This window comes from Pecten maximus, chromosome 1 (genome assembly GCF_902652985.1).
Source record: "Pecten maximus chromosome 1, xPecMax1.1, whole genome shotgun sequence".
Classification (NCBI taxonomy): Eukaryota; Metazoa; Mollusca; class Bivalvia; order Pectinida; family Pectinidae; genus Pecten; species Pecten maximus.
The window spans coordinates 5,068,641-5,081,382 of NC_047015.1; the positions used below are offsets into that span (position 1 = coordinate 5,068,641).

At 38.9% G+C, this 12,742-nt stretch overlaps 2 protein-coding genes across 3 annotated transcripts in view; one reads left to right on the forward strand and one right to left on the reverse strand.

The window, feature by feature from the left end:
* LOC117322992 (protein S-acyltransferase 24-like) overlaps window positions 1-265 on the reverse strand; it is a 28,296-nt gene extending 28,031 nt beyond the window's left edge. For both annotated transcript variants that reach the window (XM_033877966.1, XM_033877975.1), the window contains exon 1: window positions 31-265. In XM_033877966.1, the coding sequence (XP_033733857.1) occupies window positions 31-217 (187 nt within the window). In that variant the 5' untranslated portion in view covers window positions 218-265. The remainder of the gene's footprint in view (window positions 1-30) is intronic.
* A 94-nt stretch (window positions 266-359) lies between these two features.
* Window positions 360-12,742, forward strand: part of LOC117323004 (la-related protein 7-like) — a 33,416-nt gene continuing 21,033 nt past the window's right edge. The window contains 7 exon segments of the mRNA XM_033877988.1: window positions 360-446; window positions 1,539-1,621; window positions 3,519-3,597; window positions 3,767-3,867; window positions 7,687-7,767; window positions 10,533-10,697; window positions 11,618-11,717. Coding sequence (XP_033733879.1) covers window positions 1,544-1,621; window positions 3,519-3,597; window positions 3,767-3,867; window positions 7,687-7,767; window positions 10,533-10,697; window positions 11,618-11,717 — 604 coding nt within the window. The 5' untranslated portion in view covers window positions 360-446; window positions 1,539-1,543.

Genomic DNA, 12,742 nt, shown 5'->3' on the forward strand with positions numbered 1-12,742 from the left:
CAATAAATGCCTAGTATCAATGAACCACACCTTTTTCGTGAACAAGTGATGGGGATTGTTGGATAAGTTGATGCACAAGAGGCACAGCACAGTTGCTGATGGCAGTAAGAAGTGACTGAAAGTTGACTGATCCATTACTGACTCCTGCTGGCACACCGGTAGGATATGTTACTTTTGGATGTTCCACTCCAAAGTTTTCTTTGCTTTTAAATGACATAGTTTCAAAGTCTATGTTGATATCCTACCGAATGTGGCCATCGCCTGCAACAAAACCATACTAATTTGTAAACACTCGTTTGATTGGTTAATATTTTTCAGATAACCAATCAAATAGTATGTAACAATTAGATCTATGTTTTATTTACTTCCGGTTCTAAATTGAGGGAAAAACAAAATCAAGACGTTTGGGAGACGCACTGGAATCTGCTCGTGATAAAACACAACAGGTTGTTCAGTACCATACTTATTGTTTCTAGACGGTCCATGGTTACAATATGTACTTTTATGATAACCTTGCCGTTGAATGTCCGTATGCAATAGGAAAGGAATAGCGAAAATAATTTTCTGAGGATCAAACCACCGGCACCGATCTGTTCGGTTATTATACCAAATACGGTACCGGTGTCAGAACTTGAAAGTCTTGTGTTGCAAACGTTTGCGTCTGGTTTTAGAAACAATAATTGTCTCTGCTCCTACTTTATATTCGATATAGAAAAAAATTGTGCCCTGAGGTCTCATGCACGTTTGCCCCATGGGGAGGGGGTAAACTTTACTATAGTTTATATATGGAAATCACATTTTTGGGTATCATTTGTTGGATTTCTATTGGAATTCATTCTAACTTGGTTAATATTATCAGCTTGGGATGACAGTTTGATGGTATGCACATGTAATTGTTGACCCTGACTGACCCCCCAGAAGATGTTAACATTGACTCCCTCAAAGATACGTTTTAAATTGTTTACGGTGCATGGCGTCAAAAATGTTAAGGTATTGTTTTGACCTCTGTGCTGGTAAAGCTAGACCAACAAAACCTCAATGAAAGATGAAGCAAGGGTAGTGGAGCCTAAAAATATTTCATGGATTTCTGCATTTTGGGGGTAAAAATCTCTTTCTGGACTTTAGAATCAATTTGAATTTTTTGCATTTAGTTCTTGGATATTAGGCTGTTTTTGACAAACTATAAAAGCTATAGCAACCAAACATGGGCTATACATGTATCGGAGATATATTTCTGAATGCATTACACTCTTTACTAGAATTTCTAAGATTTTGGTATTTTTGGGGTAAAAAACTCAAATTTCTGGACTGAGAAGAAAATCAATGAATTCAATAGTCTCTTCAAATATATCCTTGAGTACTCATGTAAAATGCTTATGATATTGACAAAGTAGGATGGGGGACATACATAATAATTGGTAATTTGTGGAAGCTTATACTTCCAAATCATGCTTTATACTGTACTGTCCAGAAGCTCCTTGATGATGATCACTGATTTCTATTGATATTAATACATACCAGCTTCCATTGCTTTTAAGGGAAGATGGAGATAGCAATGGAAGGAACAGGGAAGAAACCAAGAAAGAGAATGAAGTCTCTCTACAATAACATACGAGATCAGGTAACATTGGGTGAGATCAGGTTACATTGGGTGAGATCAGGTAACATTGGGTGAGATCAGGTTACATTGGGTGGTCAGGTAACATTGGGTGACATTAGGTAACATTGGGTTAGATCAGGTAACATGGGGTGAGATCAGGTAACATTGGGTGAGATCATGATCAGGTAACATTGGGTGAGATCAGGTAACATTGGGTGAGATCAGGTAACATTGGGTGAGATCAGGTAATATTGGGTGAGATCAGGTAACATTGGGTGAGATCAGGTAACATTTAGTGAGATCAGGTAACATTGGGTGAGATCAGGTAACATTGGGTGAGGTCAGATAACATTGGGTGAGGTCAGGTAACATTGGGTGGTCAGGTAACATTGGGTGAGATCAGGTAACATTGGGTGAGATCATGTAACATTGGGTGAGATCAGGTAACATTGGGTGAGATCAGGTAACATTGGGTGAGATCAGGTAACATTGGGTGAGATCAGGTAACATTGGGTGAGATCAGGTAACATTGGGTGATGTCAGGTAACATTGGGTGAGATCAGGTAACATTGGGTGAGGTCAGGTAACATTGAGTGAGATCAGGTAACATTGGGTGAGATCAGGTAACATTGGGTGAGGTCAGGTAACATTGGGTGAGATCAGGTAACATTGGGTGAGATCATGTAACATTGGGTGAGATCAGGTAACATTGGGTGAGATCAGGTAACATTGGGTGAGATCAGGTAACATTGGGTGAGATCAGGTAACATTGGGTGAGATCAGGTAATATTGGGTGAGATCAGGTAACATTGGGTGGCCAGGTAACATTGGGTGAGATCAGGTAATATTGGGTGGCCAGGTAACATTGAGTGAGATCAGGTAACATTGGGTGAGATCAGGTAACATTGGGTGAGATCAGGTAACATTGGGTGGTCAGGTAACATTGGGTGGTCAGGTAACATTGGGTGAGATCAGGTAACATTGGGTGGTCAGGTAACATTGGGTGGTCAGGTAACATTGGGTGAGATCAGGTAATATTGGGTGAGATCAGGTAACATTGGGTGAGATCAGGTAACATTGGGTGAGATCAGGTAACATTGGGTGGTCAGGTAACATTGGGTGGTCAGGTAACATTGGGTGGTCAGATAACATTGGGTGAGATCAGGTAATATTGGGTGAGATCAGGTAACATTGGGTGAGATCAGGTAACATTGGGTGAGATCAGGTAATATTGGGTGAGATCAGGTAACATTGGGTGAGATCAGGTAACATTGGGTGAGATCAGGTAACATTGGGTGAGATCAGGTAACATTGGGTGAGATCAGGTAACATTGGGTGAGATCAGGTAACATTGGGTGAGATCAGGTAACATTGGGTGAGATCAGGTAATATTGGGTGGTCAGGTAATATTGGGTGAGATCAGGTAATATTGGGTGAGATCAGGTAACATTGGGTGAGATCATGCAGGTAACATTGGGTGAGATCATGCAGGTAACATTGGGTGAGATCAGGTAACATTGGGTGAGATCAGGTAATATTGGGTGAGATCAGGTAATATTGGGTGAGGTCAGGTAACGTTTTATGTCAGTTAATTGGTAGATGTAACATTTACTAAATTCTGATAAAAATGTAATGTGTGACATGTGACTTAATTTAGGATATAGCTTGGTTCGTTCCACATGTAGTAACAATAACAGTCAACAAGTTTTATTCTGTTCACTGTATAGTGACCCACAATATGTATAAGTAGAAACTATAATCTCATAGTACAAAATATATACATAATACAAAACATGGACTATGATCTTGTTTGTTTTTTAAACAGAATATACATTTCTTAACTCATCTTGATTTCTGTTACAATCACACAGTGCTCTTCTCATTGTTTAATTTTCAGTCCTTGTTATTTATTTTTCAGATTGAATTTTACTTCAGTGATTCAAACTTACATCGAGACAGATATATGAAGAAAGTTATAACTGAGAGTGAAGATGGATGTATGTATATATACATATATTTATATATAATAAATAAATATGACAATGACACATTCTCTTGAAATGTCTGGATTATAATGAGTTGGTACATATAATAATGTTTTTAAATGTTATAGATTTTTTTTCACAATTTGTATGAATGGATAATTTTAGTTTTTTTTTTATTTAGATATTGACATTGCACTGTTCTTGAACTTTAACAAAGTTAAAGTTTTGACTACTGATACTAGTGCTCTACAAAAGGCCCTAAAGTCCTCCAACAAGTTACAGGTATGTCTACCTACTACAACAAGTTACAGGTATGTATGTAGCGGAACTGGACCGGGTCGATCATAGAACAAGAATGTACTATCAAAAATACATCACTATGTCCTTACAGTAGGCCAGATTTCTTATACTTCTCCGGAGGATATACTGGGATCGGCAGGAGTGGGGTTTAATAGAATCATTCATTCCAAGTCAAAGTGGCAAAGATCACACTGGAAAGAATTTGAACTAAAAAAAATTATGCAGAAGATACTGAAGAACCTGTCAACCTATATAGTTATCCATAGTATAAAAATATAAAAAAAAATGGTAGAGCATAAAACATGGGTGTTATTTGGGCAGTGTAGTGCTTATTATCAAACAAGGCTCAGGTAAAGCTCTGCAGATTCATTCATAGCAGAGCTATTTCTCATTCCTACAAAAAAAGGCTGAACACATTACAAAAGGTAAATCATCATCCATGTTGAGAGAAAACAGAATTTATGACAAGGATATTTGATTTTTTTCCTCATTTTTAGCTCACCTGCCCGAAGGGCAAGTGAGCTTATGCCGTGGCGCGGCGTCCGTCGTCCGTCCGGCCGTCTGGCCGTCCGGCCGTCCGGCCGTCCGTCCGGCCGTCCGTCCGGCGTCAACTTTTCCATTCAAGCAACTTCTTCTCAATAACCAAAAGGCCCAGAGACCTAATATTGGGCCTGTAGCATGCTGGGGTGAAGGGCTACCAAGTTTGTTCAAATGAATAACGTTGACCTTCATTCAAGGTCACAGGGGTCAAAAAGGCTAAAATCTTTAAACGACTTCTTCTCAATAACCAAGAGTCCCAGGCAGTTGATATTAGGTCTGTAGCATGCTGGGGTGAAGGGCTACCAAGTTTGTTCAAATGAATGACCTTGACTTTCATTCAAGGTCACAGGGGTCAAATATGCTAAAAAAAAAATTAAACGACTTCTTCTAAATAGCCAAAATACCCAGGGACTTGATATTGGGTCTGAAGCATGCTGGGGTGAAGGGCTACCAAGTTTGTTCAAATGAATGACCTTGACCTTCATTCAAGGTCACAGGAGTCAAAAAGGCTAAAATCTTTAAACGACTTCTTCTCAATAACCAACAGATCCAGAGACCTAATATTTGGCCTGCAGCATGCTAGGGTGAAGGGCTCCCAAGTTTGTTCAAATGAATGACCTTGACCTTCATTCAAGGTCACAGGAGTCAAAAAGGCTAAAATCTTTGAACGACTTCTTCTCAATAACCAAGAGGCCCAGGGAGCTGATATTTGGCCTGTAGCATGCTGGGGTGAAGGGCTACCAAGTTTGTTCAAATGAATGACCTTGACCTTCATTCAAGGTCACAGGAGTCAAAAAGGCTAAAAAATTTAAATGACTTCTTCTCAATAACCAAGAGGCTCAGGGAGTTGATATTGGGTCTGTAGCATGCTTGGGTAAAGGGCTACCAAGTTTGTTGAAATGAATGACCTTGATCTTCATTCAAGGTCACAGGAGTCAAAAAGGCTGAAATCTTTAAACGACTTCTTCTCAATAACCAAGAGGCCCAGGGAGTTGATATTGGGTCTGTAGCATGCTTGGGTAAAGGGCTACCAAGTTTGTTGAAATGAATTACCTTGACCTTCATTCAAGGTCACAGGAGTCAAAAAGGCTAAAATCTTTAAACAACTTCTTCTCAATAACCAAGAGTCCCAGAGACCTAATATTTAGCCTGTAGCATGCTGGGGTGAAGGGCTCCCAAGTTTGTTCAAATGAATGACCTTGATCTTCATTCAAGGTCACAGGAGTCAAAAAGGCTGAAATCTTTAAACGACTTCTTCTCAATAACCAAGAGGCCCAGGGAGTTGATATTGGGTCTGTAGCATGCTTGGGTAAAGGGCTACCAAGTTTGTTGAAATGAATTACCTTGACCTTCATTCAAGGTCACAGGAGTCAAAAAGGCTAAAATCTTTAAACAACTTCTTCTCAATAACCAAGAGTCCCAGAGACCTAATATTTAGCCTGTAGCATGCTGGGGTGAAGGGCTCCCAAGTTTGTTCAAATGAATGACCTTGATCTTCATTCAAGGTCACAGGAGTCAAAAAGGCTAAAATCTTTCAACGAATTCTTCTCAATAACCAACAGTCCCAGGGAGTTGATATTGGGTCTGTAGCATGCTGGAGTGAAGGGCTACCTAGTTTGTTCAAATGAATGACCTTGACCTTCATTCAATGTCACAGGGACCAAACAGGCTAAAATCTTTAAACGACTTCTTCTCAATAACCAAGAGTCCCAGGGAGTTGATATTGGGTTTGTAGCATGCTGTGGTAAAGGGCTACCAAATTTGTTCAAATGAATGACCTTGACCTTCATTCAAGGTCACAGGAGTCAAAAAGGCTAAAATATTTAAACGACTTCTTCTCAATAACCAACAGTCCCAGAGACCTAATATTTGGCCTGTACCATGCTGGGGTAAAGGGCTACCAAGTTTGTTCAAATGAATGACCTTGACCTTCATTCAAGGTCACTGGAGTCAAAAAGGCTAACATTTTAAAACGACTTCTTCTCAATAACCAAGAGTCCCAGGGAGTTTATATTGGGTCTGTAGCATGCTGCGGTAAAGGGTTACCAAGTTTGTTCAATTGAATGACCTTGACCTTCATTCAAGGTCACAGCGGTCAAAAAGGCTAAAAATTTTAACAACTTCTTCTCAATTACCAACAGTCCCAGAGACCTAATATTTGGCCTGTAGCATGCTGGGGTGAAGGGCTCGCAAGTTTGTTCAAATGAATGACCTTGATCTTCATTCAAGGTCACAGGAGTCAAAAAGGCTAAAATCTTTAAACGACTTCTTCTCAATAACCAAGAGTCCCAGGGAGTTGATATTAGGTCTGTAGCATGCTTGGGTAAAGGGCTACCAAGTTTGTTGAAATGAATTACCTTGACCTTCATTCAAGGTCACAGGAGTCAAAAAGGCTAAAATCTTGAAACGACTTCTTCTCAATAACCAAGAGTCCCATGGAGTTAATATTGGGTCTGTAGCATGCTGGGGTAAAGGGCTACCAAGTTTGTTCAAATGAATGACCCTGACTCGCATTCAAGGTCACGTCGATCAAGTATGCTTAAATCTTTGAATGACTTTTAGTGAAAAGCCAAAGTGCAGAGAAACATTATTATATTGGTCCTGTAGCATGCTTTCAAATAACTGCAGGATCCATATATGAAAAGATCACTGCATTGCAGGTGAGCGATTTGGGCCCATTGGGCCCTTGTCTCTTTAAATGCGACCTGTATACTTGTAACATCACTTCATTCGTACTAACATTTACATGTTTATCTTTAGGGCTGTAACGATATATCGATACTACGATAAATGTTGTCGTACATAACCGCGATACGATACACGATACGTAAACTTAGTATCGCGATACCTTAAATTACTTACTATAAACAAGTTGTCGCCCTTTGCGCGCTCTCTTAACCTACTACAAAAAGCAACATGGCCGAGAGGAGGAAACTTGCCTCACCACCTGCAACATTGAAGTCGCCCGTTTGGCGACAATTTGGATTCCCATATGAAACAGTTGACGGGAAAGAAACAGTAAACAAACATGTTTAAAGATCTAAACAAATTTAAACATTAAATTCTGGAAAGCAAAAATTATCTTATTGTTTTGTAATTTTGTGAAATCATTTTATGTATTGAGATACATATCGTATCGTGGGTCCTGTATCGAGATACATATCGTATCGTGAGGGAAAGAATCGTTACAGCCCTATTTATCTTATGAATCTTTTCTCGGTGATTGAAGTTTGTAGACAATATCTTATTATTTTTAAACAGGTCAGTGAGGATGGTCAAAAGGTGAAGAGGTTAAAACCATTAGAAGAACCAAAACAGATAGATGAGAGGACAGTCTATGTGGTGAGTTGTGATAGATGAGAGGACAGTCTATGTGGTGAGGTGTGATATAGATAGATGAGAGGACAGTCTATGTGGTGAGTTGTGATAGATGAGAGGACAGTCTATGTGGTGAGGTGTGATATAGATAGATGAGAGGACAGTCTATGTGGTGAGGTGTGATATAGATAGATGAGAGGACAGTCTATGTGGTGAGTTGTGATATAGATAGATGAGAGGACAGTCTATGTGGTGAGGTGTTATATAGGTAGATGAGAGGACAGTCTATGTGGTGAGTTGTGATATAGATAGATGAGAGGACAGTCTATGTGGTGAGGTGTTATATAGATAGATGAGAGGACAGTCTATGTGGTGAGGTGTTATATAGATAGATGAGAGGACAGTCTATGTGGTGAGGTGTGATAGATGAGAGGACAGTCTATGTGGTGAGTTGTGATATAGATAGATGAGAGGACAGTCTATGTGGTGAGGTGTTATATAGATAGATGAGAGGACAGTCTATGTGGTGAGGTGTTATATAGATAGATGAGAGGACAGTCTATGTGGTGAGGTGTTATATAGATAGATGAGAGGACAGTCTATGTGGTGAGTTGTGATGTAGATAGATGAGAGGACAGTCTATGTGGTGAGGTGTTATATAGATAGACGAGAGGACAGTCTATATGGTGAGGTGTTATATAGATAGATGAGAGGACAGTCTATGTGGTGAGGTGTGATATAGATAGATGAGAGGACTGTCTATATGGTGAGGTGTTATATAGATAGATGAGAGGACAGTCTATGTGGTGAGGTGTTATATAGATAGATGAGAGGACAGTCTATGTGGTGAGGTGTTATATAGATAGATGAGAGGACAGTCTATGTGGTGAGTTGTGATGTAGATAGATGAGAGGACAGTCTATGTGGTGAGGTGTTATATAGATAGATGAGAGGACTGTCTATATGGTGAGGTGTTATATAGATAGATGAGAGGACAGTCTATGTGGTGAGGTGTTATATAGATAGATGAGAGGACAGTCTATGTGGTGAGGTGTTATATAGATAGATGAGAGGACAGTCTATGTGGTGAGGTGTGATAGATGAGAGGACAGTCTATGTGGTGAGTTGTGATAGATGAGAGGACAGTCTATGTGGTGAGGTGTGATATAGATAGATGAGAGGACAGTCTATGTTGTGAGGTGTGATATAGATAGATGAGAGGACAGTCTCTGTGGTGAGTTGTGATAGATGAGAGGACAGTCTATGTGGTGAGGTGTGATAGATGAGAGGACAGTCTATGTGGTGAGGTGTGATATAGATAGATGAGAGGACAGTCTATGTGGTGAGGTGTTATATAGATAGATGAGAGGACAGTCTATGTGGTGAGGTGTGATAGATGAGAGGACAGTCTATGTGGTGAGTTGTGATAGATGAGAGGACAGTCTATGTGGTGAGGTGTTATATAGATAGATGAGAGGACAGTCTATGTGGTGAGGTGTGATAGATGAGAGGACAGTCTATGTGGTGAGTTGTGATATAGATAGATGAGAGGACAGTCTATGTGGTGAGGTGTTATATAGATAGATGAGAGGACAGTCTATGTGGTGACGTGTTATATAGATAGATGAGAGGACAGTCTATGTGGTGAGTTGTGATATAGATAGATGAGAGGACAGTCTATGTGGTGAGGTGTTATATAGATAGATGAGAGGACAGTCTATGTGGTGACGTGTTATATAGATAGATGAGAGGACAGTCTATGTGGTGACATGTTATATAGATAGATGAGAGGACTGTCTATGTGGTGAGGTGTTATATAGATAGATGAGAGGACAGTCTATGTGGTGAGGTGTGATATAGATAGATGAGAGGACAGTCTATGTGGTGAGGTGTTATATAGATAGATGAGAGGACATTCTATGTGGTGAGGTGTGATATAGATAGATGAGAGGACAGTCTATGTGGTGAGGTGTGATATAGATAGATGAGAGGACAGTCTATGTGGTGAGGTGTTATATAGATAGATGAGAGGACAGTCTATGTGGTGAGGTGTTATATAGATAGATGAGAGGACAGTCTATGTGGTGAGGTGTTATATAGATAGATGAGAGGACAGTCTATGTGGTGAGGTGTGATATAGATAGATGAGAGGACAGTCTATGTGGTGAGGTGTGATATAGATAGATGAGAGGACAGTCTATGTGGTGAGGTGTGATAGATGAGAGGACAGTCTATGTGGTGAGTTGTTATATAGATAGATGAGAGGACAGTCTATGTGGTGAGGTGTTATATAGATAGATGAGAGGACAGTCTATGTGGTGAGGTGTTATATAGATAGATGAGAGGACAGTCTATGTGGTGAGTTGTTATATAGATAGATGAGAGGACAGTCTATGTGGTGAGGTGTTATATAGATAGATGATAGGACAGTCTATGTGGTGAGGTGTGATGTAGATAGATGAGAGGACAGTCTATGTGGTGAGGTGTGATATAGATAGATGAGAGGACAGTCTATGTGGTGAGTTGTGATATAGATAGATGAGAGGACAGTCTATGTGGTGAGTTGTGATAGATGAGAGGACAGTCTATGTGGTGAGGTGTGATATAGATAGATGAGAGGACAGTCTATGTGGTGAGGTGTTATATAGATAGATGAGAGGACAGTCTATGTGGTGAGTTGTTATATAGACTTGTTTTCTATGTAGGATAAAAAACAACTTGTTTTCTGTGTAGGAGAGAAAATATACTTGTTTTCTGTATTGAAGAGAAGTTGTTTTTCTGATATGTAGGAATGCCTCCCCCACCAGGTAGACCACATGTGGGTCAAACGTATGTTCTCCACTTGTGGTGAGGTCCTGTATGTCAGTATTCCCCGCTACAAGAGCACAGGAGACCCAAAAGGATTTGCTTTTGTGGAATTTGGCACAGTGGAGGCTGCCAGAAAGGCTTGTGAGGTATAAATATGACTTTGTATTATTAACATGCATTTAATTGTCTGTCATTGAGTAGATGTATATTATAAAAATGTATTTAATTGTCTGTCATTGAGTAGATGTATATTATAAAAATGTATTTAATTGTCTGTCATTGAGTAGGTGTATATTATAAAAATGTATTTAATTGTCTGTCATTGAGTAGATTTACATTATAAAAATGTATTTAATTGTCTGTCATTGAGTAGGTGTATATTATAAAAATGTATTTAATTGTCTGTCATTGAGTAGGTGTATATTATAAAAATGTATTTAATTGTCTGTCATTGATTAGATGTATATTTTAAAAATGTATTTAATTGTCTGTCATGGAGTAGGTGTATATTATAAAAATGTATTTAATTGTCTGTCATTGAGTAAATGTATATTATAAAATTGTATTTAATTGTCTGTCATTGAGTAGAATAGATGTATATTATAAAAATGTATTTAATTGTCTGTCATTGAGTAGGTGGCTCACAGGTAATATATTATAGAATTGTGTTGTTTTTTCTAATCTTTAGAATGTGATGGATCATTTCACAACTTCTCCTAGACCTATACAATGCTGATAAAAAGTTTTCTGAGCAATTACTGAAAAGATTTAGACCAGAATTTATTAACATCACTTTTGGTTTTTTGTTGTTAACATTTTTGTTTGAAAACTTAAAACCAGTTTCTCTTATCTATCAATGACATTAAGTCTGACATTACTGGGTTTTGTCACCTAAATTATCAATGACTTTAAGTCTGACATTACTAGATTTTGTCACCTTATTTATCAATTAAGTCTGACATTACATGATTTTGTCTTTTTATTTATCAATTAAGTGTGACATTACTAGATTTTGTCACCTTATTTATCAATTAAGTCTGACATTACTAGATTTTGTCACCATCAGGAGCTCAACAACCCCCCAGTTGAAGCTGACGGTCAACCAGGAAAATTTCCAAAGACAAGGAAACAGTTATTGCAGCTTCAGCGGAAACTAGCTCCAAAAGGTCAGAGTTATTGACAGGTCACCACAGACATTTAACATGTAGTACTGTATACTGACAGGTCACCACAGACATTTAACATGGAGTACTGTATACTGACAGGTCACCACAGATATTTAACATGTAGTACTGTATACTGACAGGTCACCACAGACATTTAACATGGAGTACTGTATACTGGTGACAGGTCACCACAGACATTTAACATGTAGTACAGTATACTGACAGGTCACCACAGATATTTAACATGGAGTACAGTATACTGACAGGTCACCACAGACATTTAACATGGAGTACTGTATACTGGTGACAGCTCACCATAGACATTTAACATTGAGTACTGTATACTGACAGGTCACCACAGACATTTAACATGTAGTACTGTATACTGACAGGTCACCACAGACATTTAACATGGAATACTGTATACTGACAGGTCACCACAGACATTTAACATGGAGTACTGTATACTGACAGGTCACCACAGACATTTAACATGGAGTACAGTATACTGACAGGTCACCACAGACATTTAACATGTAGTACTGTATACTGACAGGTCACCACAGACATTTAACATGTAGTACTGTATACTGACAGGTCACCACAGACATTTAACATGGAGTACTGTATACTTACAGGTCACCACAGACATTTAACATGTAGTACTGTATACTGACAGGTCACCACAGACATTTAACATGTAGTACTGTATACTGACAGGTCACCACAGACATTTAACATGGAGTACTTTATACTGACAGGTCACCACAGACATTTAACATGTAGTACTGTATACTGACAGATCACCACAGACATTTAACATGGAGTACTTTATACTGACAGGTCACCACAGACATTTAACATGTAGTACTGTATACTGACAGGTCACCACAGACATTTAACATGGAGTACTGTATACTGACAGGTCACCACAGACATTTAACATGGAGTACTGTATACTGACAGGTCACCACAGACATTTAACATGTAGTACTGTATACTGACAGGTCACCACAGACATTTAA